The sequence below is a fragment of the Phytophthora cinnamomi genome (genome assembly GCF_018691715.1).
Source record: "Phytophthora cinnamomi strain GKB4 chromosome Unknown Contig102, whole genome shotgun sequence".
NCBI lineage: Eukaryota > Oomycota > Peronosporomycetes > Peronosporales > Peronosporaceae > Phytophthora > Phytophthora cinnamomi.
The window spans coordinates 511,351-526,675 of NW_027151035.1; the positions used below are offsets into that span (position 1 = coordinate 511,351).

At 66.0% G+C, this 15,325-nt stretch overlaps 1 protein-coding gene across 1 annotated transcript; it reads right to left on the bottom strand.

Annotated features, from left to right (window-relative positions):
* Positions 1–495: 495 nt before the first annotated feature.
* On the bottom strand, positions 496–14,930 carry IUM83_07934 (uncharacterized protein; the record flags this gene model as incomplete). The annotated part of the gene is made up of 9 exons (XM_067932274.1): positions 496–3,204; positions 3,279–3,722; positions 3,772–4,770; positions 5,290–6,994; positions 7,113–10,870; positions 10,920–12,976; positions 13,847–14,409; positions 14,492–14,651; positions 14,732–14,930. 9 exons carry the CDS (start codon positions 14,928–14,930, stop codon positions 496–498), a joined length of 12,594 nt encoding a protein of 4,197 aa, XP_067783002.1.
* Positions 14,931–15,325: the final 395 nt, after the last annotated feature.

Consider the following 15,325-nt stretch of genomic DNA (forward strand, 5'->3'; position numbering starts at 1 on the left):
GGCTGATGTTCCCTCCCGTCCCGGTAGTATTGGTGGAAATGCCTGCCGAAATGTTGATGTCTCCGCCCTTATTAGCGTCACCAGACCCAACGCGAAGCTCGACGGAACCGCCTTTTCCACCCGTTGCATTTGATGTCGAAATGGATACCGCTCCCGAGCACCCTGCTTTCGACAGGCCCGACGAGAGCATCACACTGCCACTAGTATGCGTCGCACCCGAGTCAGCGCTAGAGATAACTACGTCGCCGCTAGTAGCGTCGCTGCCGTTGCCACTAGCAATAAGCACGCTTCCGCCGATACTTGTCGATCCAGACCCACCATACAGCGCCACGTTGCCTCCCCTTGTATTACCGGTTCCACCTGTCAAACTGACCAGGCCTCCGACGCCGGCACTACTGTCTCCGCCACGCACGCCGACCGAACCACTATCACTGGCATCACCGCTACCAACAGACACGACGATGGAGCCACCCTTACCGCCCGTCGCGCCCGAAGTCAAGATGGAGACCCCACCCGATGGGCCGCTTTTGAAATGCCGCTCGACACCGTCACGCTGCCGCTCGTCTGAGCGGGGCCCGAACCCGCCGTGGACACTACCACATCGCCACTTGTCGCCGTGGATCCGCTGCCGCTGGAAATGCGCACGCTTCCCCCCAGTGACGCGTCGCCCACGCCGCCTGCCAACGTCAAGTCGCCACCCGTCGTGGTTCCATAGCCGCCGCGAACCGCCACCGGGCCTCCCTTGCCGGACGAAGCCCTGCTCTGGCCGCCGTCCACGCTCACGGACCCTCCTGTCCCCGCGTCGCCAGAGCCCACGCTCAGAGAGATCGACCCGCTCGCGCCGCCCGTCGAAGTACCCGTCGACACGGACACCGATCCGGAACTACCGCCGCTCGACGCTCCCGACGACAGCCGCACCGATCCACTCGTGCTCGTTAGCGCCGTTCCCGACGCCGCGCTCGACACGGTCACGTCGCCGCTCGTCGCGCTGTCCCCACTCCCGCTAGAAATCAACACGCTGCCGCCGAGGGCCGACGTACCGGACCCCGCGGACAGCTGCACATTGCCGCCCGTAGCTGTGCCGTTCCCACCCTGCACCGACACTCGTCCGCCGACGCCCTGCTGGTTCACGCTCGTGCCGCCACCGATCTGCACGTCGCCTCCGACAGCAGCGTCTCCCGAACCGACACGCACGATGATCGACCCGCTCGCACCGCCGCTTGCCTTCGACGTCAGCAGCGACACGTTGCCGGAGTTGCCGCCCACTGACTCGCCACTCCAGACCGTCACAGACCCGCTCACCTTGCCCGTGCCGGACTTCGCGCTAGCCACGGACACCGAGCCACTCGTCGCAGCCGCTCCGGTACCGCTCGAGACCACCACGCTACCGCCCGTATCCGCTGAGCCGACACCGCCGTTGATATCCACTTCGCCGCCGGTCTTGACGCCCGTGCCGCCAAGCAACACCACACGGCCGCCAACGCTCACACCGTTGCTGTCCGCCACATTGCTGTCGCCGCTGCGCACGAGCACGTTGCCGCCCGCGTTCGAGTCGCCAGACCCCACCAGCAAGTCGATGTCGCCCGCCGCGCCCTTCGTCGCGCCCGACGTCACGATGTTGACCGCTCCAGAGTTGCCGCCCACAGACACACCCGTCGACAACGAGATGGACCCGCTCGCCTGTGCACCGCCCGTCGACAACGAGATCCGGCCGCTCGTCAGAGCCTTGCCGGACTCCAAGCTCGAGATCAGCACGTCTCCGCTCGCCACGTCCGTGCCGCCGCCGCTTTGGACGGTCACACCACCACCACCAGCCGAGTCTCCTGTGCCTCCGCTCACTTTGACAATACCGCCCGTTTGACCCTCGCCGCCGGACACCTGCACCGTGCCTCCCACACCCGACGACGTGCTTGACGACGTCCCAGCAGACAGCGTGATCGCGCCGCTGGCAGCCTTGCCTCCGGCTCCCACGCGCATCGTGATATCACCGCCCTTCCCACTCGCAGAGCCGCCAGACGTGGCCACCAACACAGACCCAGAGTCTCCACCGTTTGCGATGCCACTCGACACCGTCACGCTGCCGCTCGTCTGAGCGGGGCCCGAACCCGCCGTGGACACTACCACATCGCCACTTGTCGCCGTGGATCCGCTGCCGCTGGATATGCGCACGCTTCCCCCCAGTGACGCATCGCCCACGCCGCCTGCCAACGTCAAGTCGCCACCCGTCGTGGTTCCATAGCCGCCGCGAACCGCCACCGGGCCTCCCTTGCCGGACGAAGCCCTGCTCTGGCCGCCGTCCACGCTCACGGACCCTCCTGTCCCCGCGTCGCCAGAGCCCACGCTCAGAGAGATCGACCCGCTCGCGCCGCCCGTCGAAGTACCCGTCGACACGGACACCGATCCGGAACTACCGCCGCTCGACGCTCCCGACGACAGCCGCACCGATCCACTCGTGCTCGTTAGCGCCGTTCCCGACGCCGCGCTCGACACGGTCACGTCGCCGCTCGTCGCGCTGTCCCCACTCCCGCTAGAAATCAACACGCTGCCGCCGAGGGCCGACGTACCGGACCCCGCGGACAGCTGCACATTGCCGCCCGTAGCTGTGCCGTTCCCACCCTGCACCGACACTCGTCCGCCGACGCCCTGCTGGTTCACGCTCGTGCCGCCACCGATCTGCACGTCGCCTCCGACAGCAGCGTCTCCCGAACCGACACGCACGATGATCGACCCGCTCGCACCGCCGCTTGCCTTCGACGTCAGCAGCGACACGTTGCCGGAGTTGCCGCCCACTGACTCGCCACTCCAGACCGTCACAGACCCGCTCACCTTGCCCGTGCCGGACTTCGCGCTAGCCACGGACACCGAGCCACTCGTCGCAGCCGCTCCGGTACCGCTCGAGACCACCACGCTACCGCCCGTATCCGCTGAGCCGACACCGCCGTTGATATCCACTTCGCCGCCGGTCTTGACGCCCGTGCCGCCAAGCAACACCACACGGCCGCCAACGCTCACACCGTTGCTGTCCGCCACATTGCTGTCGCCGCTGCGCACGAGCACGTTGCCGCCCGCGTTCGAGTCGCCAGACCCCACCAGCAAGTCGATGTCGCCCGCCGCGCCCTTCGTCGCGCCCGACGTCACGATGTTGACCGCTCCAGAGTTGCCGCCCACAGACACACCCGTCGACAACGAGATGGACCCGCTCGCCTGTGCACCGCCCGTCGACAACGAGATCCGGCCGCTCGTCAGAGCCTTGCCGGACTCAAGCTCGAGATCAGCACGTCTCCGCTCGCCACGTCCGTGCCGCCGCCGCTTTGGACGGTCACACCACCACCACCAGCCGAGTCTCCTGTGCCTCCGCTCACTTTGACAATACCGCCCGTTTGACCCTCGCCGCCGGACACCTGCACCGTGCCTCCCACACCCGACGACGTGCTTGACGACGTCCCAGCAGACAGCGTGATCGCGCCGCTGGCAGCCTTGCCTCCGGCTCCCACGCGCATCGTGATATCACCGCCCTTCCCACTCGCAGAGCCGCCAGACGTGGCCACCAACACAGACCCAGAGTCTCCACCGTTTGCGATGCCACTCGACATCGTCACGCTGCCGCTCGTCTGAGCGGGGCCCGAACCCGCCGTGGACACTACCACATCGCCACTTGTCGCCGTGGCTCCGCTGCCGCTGGATATGCGCACGCTTCCCCAGTGACGCATCGCCCACGCCGCCTGCCAACGTCAAGTCGCCACCCGTCGTGGTTCCATAGCCGCCGCGAACCGCCACCGGGCCTCCCTTGCCGGACGAAGCCCTGCTCTGGCCGCCGTCCACGCTCACGGACCCTCCTGTCCCCGCGTCGCCAGAGCCCACGCTCAGAGAGATCGACCCGCTCGCGCCGCCCGTCGAAGTACCCGTCGACACGGACACCGATCCGGAACTACCGCCGCTCGACGCTCCCGACGACAGCCGCACCGATCCACTCGTGCTCGTTAGCGCCGTTCCCGACGCCGCGCTCGACACGGTCACGTCGCCGCTCGTCGCGCTGTCCCCACTCCCGCTAGAAATCAACACGCTGCCGCCGAGGGCCGACGTACCGGACCCCGCGGACAGCTGCACATTGCCGCCCGTAGCTGTGCCGTTCCCACCCTGCACCGACACTCGTCCGCCGACGCCCTGCTGGTTCACGCTCGTGCCGCCACCGATCTGCACGTCGCCTCCGACAGCAGCGTCTCCCGAACCGACACGCACGATGATCGACCCGCTCGCACCGCCGCTTGCCTTCGACGTCAGCAGCGACACGTTGCCGGAGTTGCCGCCCACTGACTCGCCACTCCAGACCGTCACAGACCCGCTCACCTTGCCCGTGCCGGACTTCGCGCTAGCCACGGACACCGAGCCACTCGTCGCAGCCGCTCCGGTACCGCTCGAGACCACCACGCTACCGCCCGTATCCGCTGAGCCGACACCGCCGTTGATATCCACTTCGCCGCCGGTCTTGACGCCCGTGCCGCCAAGCAACACCACACGGCCGCCAACGCTCACACCGTTGCTGTCCGCCACATTGCTGTCGCCGCTGCGCACGAGCACGTTGCCGCCCGCGTTCGAGTCGCCAGACCCCACCAGCAAGTCGATGTCGCCCGCCGCGCCCTTCGTCGCGCCCGACGTCACGATGTTGACCGCTCCAGAGTTGCCGCCCACAGACACACCCGTCGACAACGAGATGGACCCGCTCGCCTGTGCACCGCCCGTCGACAACGAGATCCGGCCGCTCGTCAGAGCCTTGCCGGACTCAAGCTCGAGATCAGCACGTCTCCGCTCGCCACGTCCGTGCCGCCGCCGCTTTGGACGGTCACACTACCACCACTTGTAGAACTGCCGCTGCCGCCAGCAATGGCGATGGCTCCTCCTTGCTTGCTAGACCCAGCTTTCAGGCTGATGTTCCCTCCCGTCCCGGTAGTATTGGTGGAAATGCCTGCCGAAATGTTGATGTCTCCGCCCTTATTAGCGTCACCAGACCCAACGCGAAGCTCGACGGAACCGCCTTTTCCACCCGTTGCATTTGATGTCGAAATGGATACCGCTCCCGAGCACCCTGCTTTCGACAGACGAGAGCATCACACTGCCACTAGTATGCGTCGCACCCGAGTCAGCGCTAGAGATAACTACGTCGCCGCTAGTAGCGTCGCTGCCGTTGCCACTAGCAATAAGCACGCTTCCGCCGATACTTGTCGATCCAGACCCACCATACAGCGCCACGTTGCCTCCCCTTGTATTACCGGTTCCACCTGTCAAACTGACCAGGCCTCCGACGCCGGCACTACTGTCTCCGCCACGCACGCCGACCGAACCACTATCACTGGCATCACCGCTACCAACAGACACGACGATGGAGCCACCCTTACCGCCCGTCGCGCCCGAAGTCAAGATGGAGACCCCACCCGATGGGCCGCTTTTTGAAATGCCGCTCGACATCGTCACGCTGCCGCTCGTCTGAGCGGGGCCCGAACCCGCCGTGGACACTACCACATCGCCACTTGTCGCCGTGGCTCCGCTGCCGCTGGATATGCGCACGCTTCCCCCCAGTGACGCATCGCCCACGCCGCCTGCCAACGTCAAGTCGCCACCCGTCGTGGTTCCATAGCCGCCGCGAACCGCCACCGGGCCTCCCTTGCCGGACGAAGCCCTGCTCTGGCCGCCGTCCACGCTCACGGACCCTCCTGTCCCCGCGTCGCCAGAGCCCACGCTCAGAGAGATCGACCCGCTCGCGCCGCCCGTCGAAGTACCCGTCGACACGGACACCGATCCGGAACTACCGCCGCTCGACGCTCCCGACGACAGCCGCACCGATCCACTCGTGCTCGTTAGCGCCGTTCCCGACGCCGCGCTCGACACGGTCACGTCGCCGCTCGTCGCGCTGTCCCCACTCCCGCTAGAAATCAACACGCTGCCGCCGAGGGCCGACGTACCGGACCCCGCGGACAGCTGCACATTGCCGCCCGTAGCTGTGCCGTTCCCACCCTGCACCGACACTCGTCCGCCGACGCCCTGCTGGTTCACGCTCGTGCCGCCACCGATCTGCACGTCGCCTCCGACAGCAGCGTCTCCCGAACCGACACGCACGATGATCGACCCGCTCGCACCGCCGCTTGCCTTCGACGTCAGCAGCGACACGTTGCCGGAGTTGCCGCCCACTGACTCGCCACTCCAGACCGTCACAGACCCGCTCACCTTGCCCGTGCCGGACTTCGCGCTAGCCACGGACACCGAGCCACTCGTCGCAGCCGCTCCGGTACCGCTCGAGACCACCACGCTACCGCCCGTATCCGCTGAGCCGACACCGCCGTTGATATCCACTTCGCCGCCGGTCTTGACGCCCGTGCCGCCAAGCAACACCACACGGCCGCCAACGCTCACACCGTTGCTGTCCGCCACATTGCTGTCGCCGCTGCGCACGAGCACGTTGCCGCCCGCGTTCGAGTCGCCAGACCCCACCAGCAAGTCGATGTCGCCCGCCGCGCCCTTCGTCGCGCCCGACGTCACGATGTTGACCGCTCCAGAGTTGCCGCCCACAGACACACCCGTCGACAACGAGATGGACCCGCTCGCCTGTGCACCGCCCGTCGACAACGAGATCCGGCCGCTCGTCAGAGCCTTGCCGGACTCCAAGCTCGAGATCAGCACGTCTCCGCTCGCCACGTCCGTGCCGCCGCCGCTTTGGACGGTCACACTACCACCACTTGTAGAACTGCCGCTGCCGCCAGCAATGGCGATGGCTCCTCCTTGCTTGCTAGACCCAGCTTTCAGGCTGATGTTCCCTCCCGTCCCGGTAGTATTGGTGGAAATGCCTGCCGAAATGTTGATGTCTCCGCCCTTATTAGCGTCACCAGACCCAACGCGAAGCTCGACGGAACCGCCTTTTCCACCCGTTGCATTTGATGTCGAAATGGATACCGCTCCCGAGCACCCTGCTTTCGACAGGCCCGACGAGAGCATCACACTGCCACTAGTATGCGTCGCACCCGAGTCAGCGCTAGAGATAACTACGTCGCCGCTAGTAGCGTCGCTGCCGTTGCCACTAGCAATAAGCACGCTTCCGCCGATACTTGTCGATCCAGACCCACCATACAGCGCCACGTTGCCTCCTTGTATTACCGGTTCCACCTGTCAAACTGACCAGGCCTCCGACGCCGGCACTACTGTCTCCGCCACGCACGCCGACCGAACCACTATCACTGGCATCACCGCTACCAACAGACACGACGATGGAGCCACCCTTACCGCCCGTCGCGCCCGAAGTCAAGATGGAGACCCCACCCGATGGGCCGCTTTTTGAAATGCCGCTCGACATCGTCACGCTGCCGCTCGTCTGAGCGGGGCCCGAACCCGCCGTGGACACTACCACATCGCCACTTGTCGCCGTGGCTCCGCTGCCGCTGGATATGCGCACGCTTCCCCCCAGTGACGCATCGCCCACGCCGCCTGCCAACGTCAAGTCGCCACCCGTCGTGGTTCCATAGCCGCCGCGAACCGCCACCGGGCCTCCCTTGCCGGACGAAGCCCTGCTCTGGCCGCCGTCCACGCTCACGGACCCTCCTGTCCCCGCGTCGCCAGAGCCCACGCTCAGAGAGATCGACCCGCTCGCGCCGCCCGTCGAAGTACCCGTCGACACGGACACCGATCCGGAACTACCGCCGCTCGACGCTCCCGACGACAGCCGCACCGATCCACTCGTGCTCGTTAGCGCCGTTCCCGACGCCGCGCTCGACACGGTCACGTCGCCGCTCGTCGCGCTGTCCCCACTCCCGCTAGAAATCAACACGCTGCCGCCGAGGGCCGACGTACCGGACCCCGCGGACAGCTGCACATTGCCGCCCGTAGCTGTGCCGTTCCCACCCTGCACCGACACTCGTCCGCCGACGCCCTGCTGGTTCACGCTCGTGCCGCCACCGATCTGCACGTCGCCTCCGACAGCAGCGTCTCCCGAGCCGACACGCACGATGATCGACCCGCTCGCACCGCCGCTTGCCTTCGACGTCAGCAGCGACACGTTGCCGGAGTTGCCGCCCACTGACTCGCCACTCCAGACCGTCACAGACCCGCTCACCTTGCCCGTGCCGGACTTCGCGCTAGCCACGGACACCGAGCCACTCGTCGCAGCCGCTCCGGTACCGCTCGAGACCACCACGCTACCGCCCGTATCCGCTGAGCCGACACCGCCGTTGATATCCACTTCGCCGCCGGTCTTGACGCCCGTGCCGCCAAGCAACACCACACGGCCGCCAACGCTCACACCGTTGCTGTCCGCCACATTGCTGTCGCCGCTGCGCACGAGCACGTTGCCGCCCGCGTTCGAGTCGCCAGACCCCACCAGCAAGTCGATGTCGCCCGCCGCGCCCTTCGTCGCGCCCGACGTCACGATGCTGACCGCTCCAGAGTTGCCGCCCACAGACACACCCGTCGACAACGAGATGGACCCGCTCGCCTGTGCACCGCCCGTCGACAACGAGATCCGGCCGCTCGTCAGAGCCTTGCCGGACTCCAAGCTCGAGATCAGCACGTCTCCGCTCGCCACGTCCGTGCCGCCGCCGCTTTGGACGGTCACACTACCACCACTTGTTGAACTGCCGCTGCCGCCAGCAATGGCGATGGCTCCTCCTTGCTTGCTAGACCCAGCTTTCAGGCTGATGTTCCCTCCCGTCCCGGTAGTATTGGTGGAAATGCCTGCCGAAATGTTGATGTCTCCGCCCTTATTAGCGTCACCAGACCCAACGCGAAGCTCGACGGAACCGCCTTTTCCACCCGTTGCATTTGATGTCGAAATGGATACCGCTCCCGAGCACCCTGCTTTCGACAGGCCCGACGAGAGCATCACACTGCCACTAGTATGCGTCGCACCCGAGTCAGCGCTAGAGATAACTACGTCGCCGCTAGTAGCGTCGCTGCCGTTGCCACTAGCAATAAGCACGCTTCCGCCGATACTTGTCGATCCAGACCCACCATACAGCGCCACGTTGCCTCCCCTTGTATTACCGGTTCCACCTGTCAAACTGACCAGGCCTCCGACGCCGGCACTACTGTCTCCGCCACGCACGCCGACCGAACCACTATCACTGGCATCACCGCTACCAACAGACACGACGATGGAGCCACCCTTACCGCCCGTCGCGCCCGAAGTCAAGATGGAGACCCCACCCGATGGGCCGCTTTTTGAAATGCCGCTCGACACCGTCACGCTGCCGCTCGTCTGAGCGGGGCCCGAACCCGCCGTGGACACTACCACATCGCCACTTGTCGCCGTGGATCCGCTGCCGCTGGATATGCGCACGCTTCCCCCCAGTGACGCGTCGCCCACGCCGCCTGCCAACGTCAAGTCGCCACCCGTCGTGGTTCCATAGCCGCCGCGAACCGCCACCGGGCCTCCCTTGCCGGACGAAGCCCTGCTCTGGCCGCCGTCCACGCTCACGGACCCTCCTGTCCCCGCGTCGCCAGAGCCCACGCTCAGAGAGATCGACCCGCTCGCGCCGCCCGTCGAAGTACCCGTCGACACGGACACCGATCCGGAACTACCGCCGCTCGACGCTCCCGACGACAGCCGCACCGATCCACTCGTGCTCGTTAGCGCCGTTCCCGACGCCGCGCTCGACACGGTCACGTCGCCGCTCGTCGCGCTGTCCCCACTCCCGCTAGAAATCAACACGCTGCCGCCGAGGGCCGACGTACCGGACCCCGCGGACAGCTGCACATTGCCGCCCGTAGCTGTGCCGTTCCCACCCTGCACCGACACTCGTCCGCCGACGCCCTGCTGGTTCACGCTCGTGCCGCCACCGATCTGCACGTCGCCTCCGACAGCAGCGTCTCCCGAACCGACACGCACGATGATCGACCCGCTCGCACCGCCGCTTGCCTTCGACGTCAGCAGCGACACGTTGCCGGAGTTGCCGCCCACTGACTCGCCACTCCAGACCGTCACAGACCCGCTCACCTTGCCCGTGCCGGACTTCGCGCTAGCCACGGACACCGAGCCACTCGTCGCAGCCGCTCCGGTACCGCTCGAGACCACCACGCTACCGCCCGTATCCGCTGAGCCGACACCGCCGTTGATATCCACTTCGCCGCCGGTCTTGACGCCCGTGCCGCCAAGCAACACCACACGGCCGCCAACGCTCACACCGTTGCTGTCCGCCACATTGCTGTCGCCGCTGCGCACGAGCACGTTGCCGCCCGCGTTCGAGTCGCCAGACCCCACCAGCAAGTCGATGTCGCCCGCCGCGCCCTTCGTCGCGCCCGACGTCACGATGTTGACCGCTCCAGAGTTGCCGCCCACAGACACACCCGTCGACAACGAGATGGACCCGCTCGCCTGTGCACCGCCCGTCGACAACGAGATCCGGCCGCTCGTCAGAGCCTTGCCGGACTCCAAGCTCGAGATCAGCACGTCTCCGCTCGCCACGTCCGTGCCGCCGCCGCTTTGGACGGTCACACCACCACCACCAGCCGAGTCTCCTGTGCCTCCGCTCACTTTGACAATACCGCCCGTTTGACCCTCGCCGCCGGACACCTGCACCGTGCCTCCCACACCCGACGACGTGCTTGACGACGTCCCAGCAGACAGCGTGATCGCGCCGCTGGCAGCCTTGCCTCCGGCTCCCACGCGCATCGTGATATCACCGCCCTTCCCACTCGCAGAGCCGCCAGACGTGGCCACCAACACAGACCCAGAGTCTCCACCGTTTGCGATGCCACTCGACATCGTCACGCTGCCGCTCGTCTGAGCGGGGCCCGAACCCGCCGTGGACACCACCACATCGCCACTTGTCGCCGTGGCTCCGCTGCCGCTGGATATGCGCACGCTTCCCCAGTGACGCGTCGCCCACGCCGCCTGCCAACGTCAAGTCGCCACCCGTCGTGGTTCCATAGCCGCCGCGAACCGCCACCGGGCCTCCCTTGCCGGACGAAGCCCTGCTCTGGCCGCCGTCCACGCTCACGGACCCTCCTGTCCCCGCGTCGCCAGAGCCCACGCTCAGAGAGATCGACCCGCTCGCACCGCCCGTCGAAGTACCCGTCGACACGGACACCGATCCGGAACTACCGCCGCTCGACGCTCCCGACGACAGCCGCACCGATCCACTCGTGCTCGTTAGCGCCGTTCCCGACGCCGCGCTCGACACGGTCACGTCGCCGCTCGTCGCGCTGTTCCCACTCCCGCTAGAAATCAACACGCTGCCGCCGAGGGCCGACGTACCGGACCCCGCGGACAGCTGCACATTGCCGCCCGTAGCTGTGCCGTTCCCACCCTGCACCGACACTCGTCCGCCGACGCCCTGCTGGTTCACGCTCGTGCCGCCACCGATCTGCACGTCGCCTCCGACAGCAGCGTCTCCCGAACCGACACGCACGATGATCGACCCGCTCGCACCGCCGCTTGCCTTCGACGTCAGCAGCGACACGTTGCCGGAGTTGCCGCCCACTGACTCGCCACTCCAGACCGTCACAGACCCGCTCACCTTGCCCGTGCCGGACTTCGCGCTAGCCACGGACACCGAGCCACTCGTCGCAGCCGCTCCGGTACCGCTCGAGACCACCACGCTACCGCCCGTATCCGCTGAGCCGACACCGCCGTTGATATCCACTTCGCCGCCGGTCTTGACGCCCGTGCCGCCAAGCAACACCACACGGCCGCCAACGCTCACACCGTTGCTGTCCGCCACATTGCTGTCGCCGCTGCGCACGAGCACGTTGCCGCCCGCGTTCGAGTCGCCAGACCCCACCAGCAAGTCGATGTCGCCCGCCGCGCCCTTCGTCGCGCCCGACGTCACGATGCTGACCGCTCCGGAGTTGCCGCCCACAGACACACCCGTCGACAACGAGATGGACCCGCTCGCCTGTGCACCGCCCGTCGACAACGAGATCCGGCCGCTCGTCAGAGCCTTGCCGGACTCCAAGCTCGAGATCAGCACGTCTCCGCTCGCCACGTCCGTGCCGCCGCCGCTTTGGACGGTCACACCACCACCACCAGCCGAGTCTCCTGTGCCTCCGCTCACTTTGACAATACCGCCCGTTTGACCCTCGCCGCCGGACACCTGCACCGTGCCTCCCACACCCGACGACGTGCTTGACGACGTCCCAGCAGACAGCGTGATCGCGCCGCTGGCAGCCTTGCCTCCGGCTCCCACGCGCATCGTGATATCACCGCCCTTCCCACTCGCAGAGCCGCCAGACGTGGCCACCAACACAGACCCAGAGTCTCCACCGTTTGCGATGCCACTCGACATCGTCACGCTGCCGCTCGTCTGAGCGGGGCCCGAACCCGCCGTGGACACCACCACATCGCCACTTGTCGCCGTGGCTCCGCTGCCGCTGGATATGCGCACGCTTCCCCCCAGTGACGCGTCGCCCACGCCGCCTGCCAACGTCAAGTCGCCACCCGTCGTGGTTCCATAGCCGCCGCGAACCGCCACCGGGCCTCCCTTGCCGGACGAAGCCCTGCTCTGGCCGCCGTCCACGCTCACGGACCCTCCTGTCCCCGCGTCGCCAGAGCCCACGCTCAGAGAGATCGACCCGCTCGCGCCGCCCGTCGAAGTACCCGTCGACACGGACACCGATCCGGAACTACCGCCGCTCGACGCTCCCGACGACAGCCGCACCGATCCACTCGTGCTCGTTAGCGCCGTTCCCGACGCCGCGCTCGACACGGTCACGTCGCCGCTCGTCGCGCTGTTCCCACTCCCGCTAGAAATCAACACGCTGCCGCTGAGGGCCGACGTACCGGACCCCGCGGACAGCTGCACATTGCCGCCCGTAGCTGTGCCGTTCCCACCCTGCACCAACACTCGTCCGCCGACGCCCTGCTGGTTCACGCTCGTGCCGCCACCGATCTGCACGTCGCCTCCGACAGCAGCGTCTCCCGAACCGACACGCACGATGATCGACCCGCTCGCACCGCCGCTTGCCTTCGACGTCAGCAGCGACACGCTGCCGGAGTTGCCTCCAGATGATGCGCCGGACGATAAAGTTAAACTTCCCGATGTTGAAGAAGAAGAGGTTTGCAGAGTGATGTTGCCGCTGCACCCTGGGGTCCCTTTTCCGCTGACTATGATTATTGACCCACCAGTGGCGCTTGTTCCAGATTGACTGACTCCGTCAGCTGCTGATAGCTGGATGTTCCCACCAAGGTTTCTGCTGGATCCTGCATTAACGAAGACGGAGCCTCCCTGTAGTAAAGGGTCAACAGTCGAACCAGCTGAAATGGCAACAATGCCTCCTGCACCAACATCTCCTACACCAACGGCAATTTGGACGGAACCGCCGCTTCCACCCGTCGAAGGGGATGTTTCAACTGCGATATCGCCCGAGTTGGCTCCGCTTGCGGAACCTGTCAAAATGAGAATGTCCCCCGAATCGCCGGTGCTTGCGTTGCCAGAAGAAAGACTGATGACTCCCGATGGACCTGCATTCCCTATTCCCGAACCAATCTCCACTGATCCAGACGAGGCGTGAGAAGCAATACTATCTGCCGTGTGAAGAAGCAACTTTCCGGAGGCTGCACCGTAATTGCTTTGGCCACTTTTAACGTCGATATCACCCCCAAGCTGCCAATTTGATGCCCCTGAGCGAATAATCACTTTTGAGCCGGGCTTGTTATCGAGAGATCCTGCAGTGAGTGACAGATCTTTCGCTGACTGGAGGCTAATAGAAGCCACTTCCGACGAAATGGTCGTGGTACCTCCGAGAAACTGGATCCCAGTGTCGTTAATTCTTAGACGACCCGCTGAAACACCGCCCGAGGTTGTGGAAATCACCACATCGGTCGCGATTACATCGTTCAGTTGTGTCGCCGTCACATCGATACTCGCACCTGCACGAACGCTTGTGCCCGCCCTGACATCCAGCAATATGCCTGCGCCGATGCCATCCACAAAAATGGGCAAGTCGTCGTAAGAAGCACCGGCAAATGGTCGGTCAAGGAAAAACTGCGTCGACGTCACTGGTCGAACGGGGTCAACCAGATAGGACCCGCCTGCTAGACGGACGAACGTGCTGCCGGATAGCTCCTTGGACAAGTCCAGCAGCGTCGTCACGGCATCGCTGCCATGCACAACCGACACGTTGCCCGGTAGCAGGCGTGCCGTGGTCGAGCTGGCGTCTGCGAAGTGGCGAATCTGCAGCACCTTGTGTGGCGAAGACGCGTTCACCGTGTCGTCGTGCGAGTGCAAGTGGAAGCCGCGCGCGTTCATCGCCGTCTGCAGCGTCGTGTCCTCGGCCGTGGAGAAGGTCTTCTTCCGAGTCTCGATGCTCTCGCCCCCCACCAGGGGGTGCTGCAGCCCCTCGTCCACCAGGATCGTGGTGTTGGAGACGCCGATCACCGTGCGCGCGTCCAGCTGACCGAAGAACACCACATCTCCGACGTTCACGAGCGCCCTGCGTTGGCCACACCACACACGGAAGACACACATGAGTCAAAAAGACACCGTCAAAGCCCAGCACGAGCCCTCCGACCGACCTGACGTCGTTCGTGGTCGGCACGCTCCTAGCCCCGACGACGGCGCCGGGGCTGCCCACCGAGTCGATGTTGCGGTACACCTTCCCGGACCTCACGGCCAGCGACGCCGAGCCGAAGATCGGGTGGCTCTTCACCGTCACCTCGCCCACCATGTGGTTGTCTGCACGGCACCACAGCGAGCAATCGATCAGCACGAGCGCTTCCTCCCCAGCAACTTACCGGTAGTCGCCGCCGCCGCACCGAACATGAACGGGTCGCGCGGGTTCGGCTTGGTCGCCGCGTCCACGAGCCGCCGCGGCAACTGGCGCGGCGCGCTCGGTCTGGCCGGCTGCTGCATCTGTTGCTGCTGCTCCTGCGGCGTCTCTGCGTCTGCCGTGGCCGGCGGCGCCCACAGCGCGAGCGCCGCAGCCAGCAGGACGAGCGTCCGTAGCGCGCGCATCCTCTCGTGTCGTCTCGTGCTGTCGCTCTCAGCCTGCTCCTGCTCCTGCTCCTGCTCCTAGTCCTGCGCCGATCCTCTCGAAGTGGCGCGCGCTGCGGGCCGCCCGATGCCCATGCGGAAAGATTTTAGAAGGATCCATGACCTTTCACGGCGGGCAGACCGCCGGTGTCCTCAATGCGCGCAAGGCGTCCTCAATGCGCTTCAGGGGTCGCCACTGCGGGCGGATAAGACGCGCGTCGCCGCTGAATGGATCGACGGCTCGGCTGCGGCCGATGGAGCCGGCCGCAGCCGCCGGAAACCCACGAGCGCGTGCCTGCAGCCGGCGCGGGGAACACTGTCCGATGGTTCGGTGGTGTGTCAGACACAAGTTTAAGACCAGTATATTTACCGGTTTA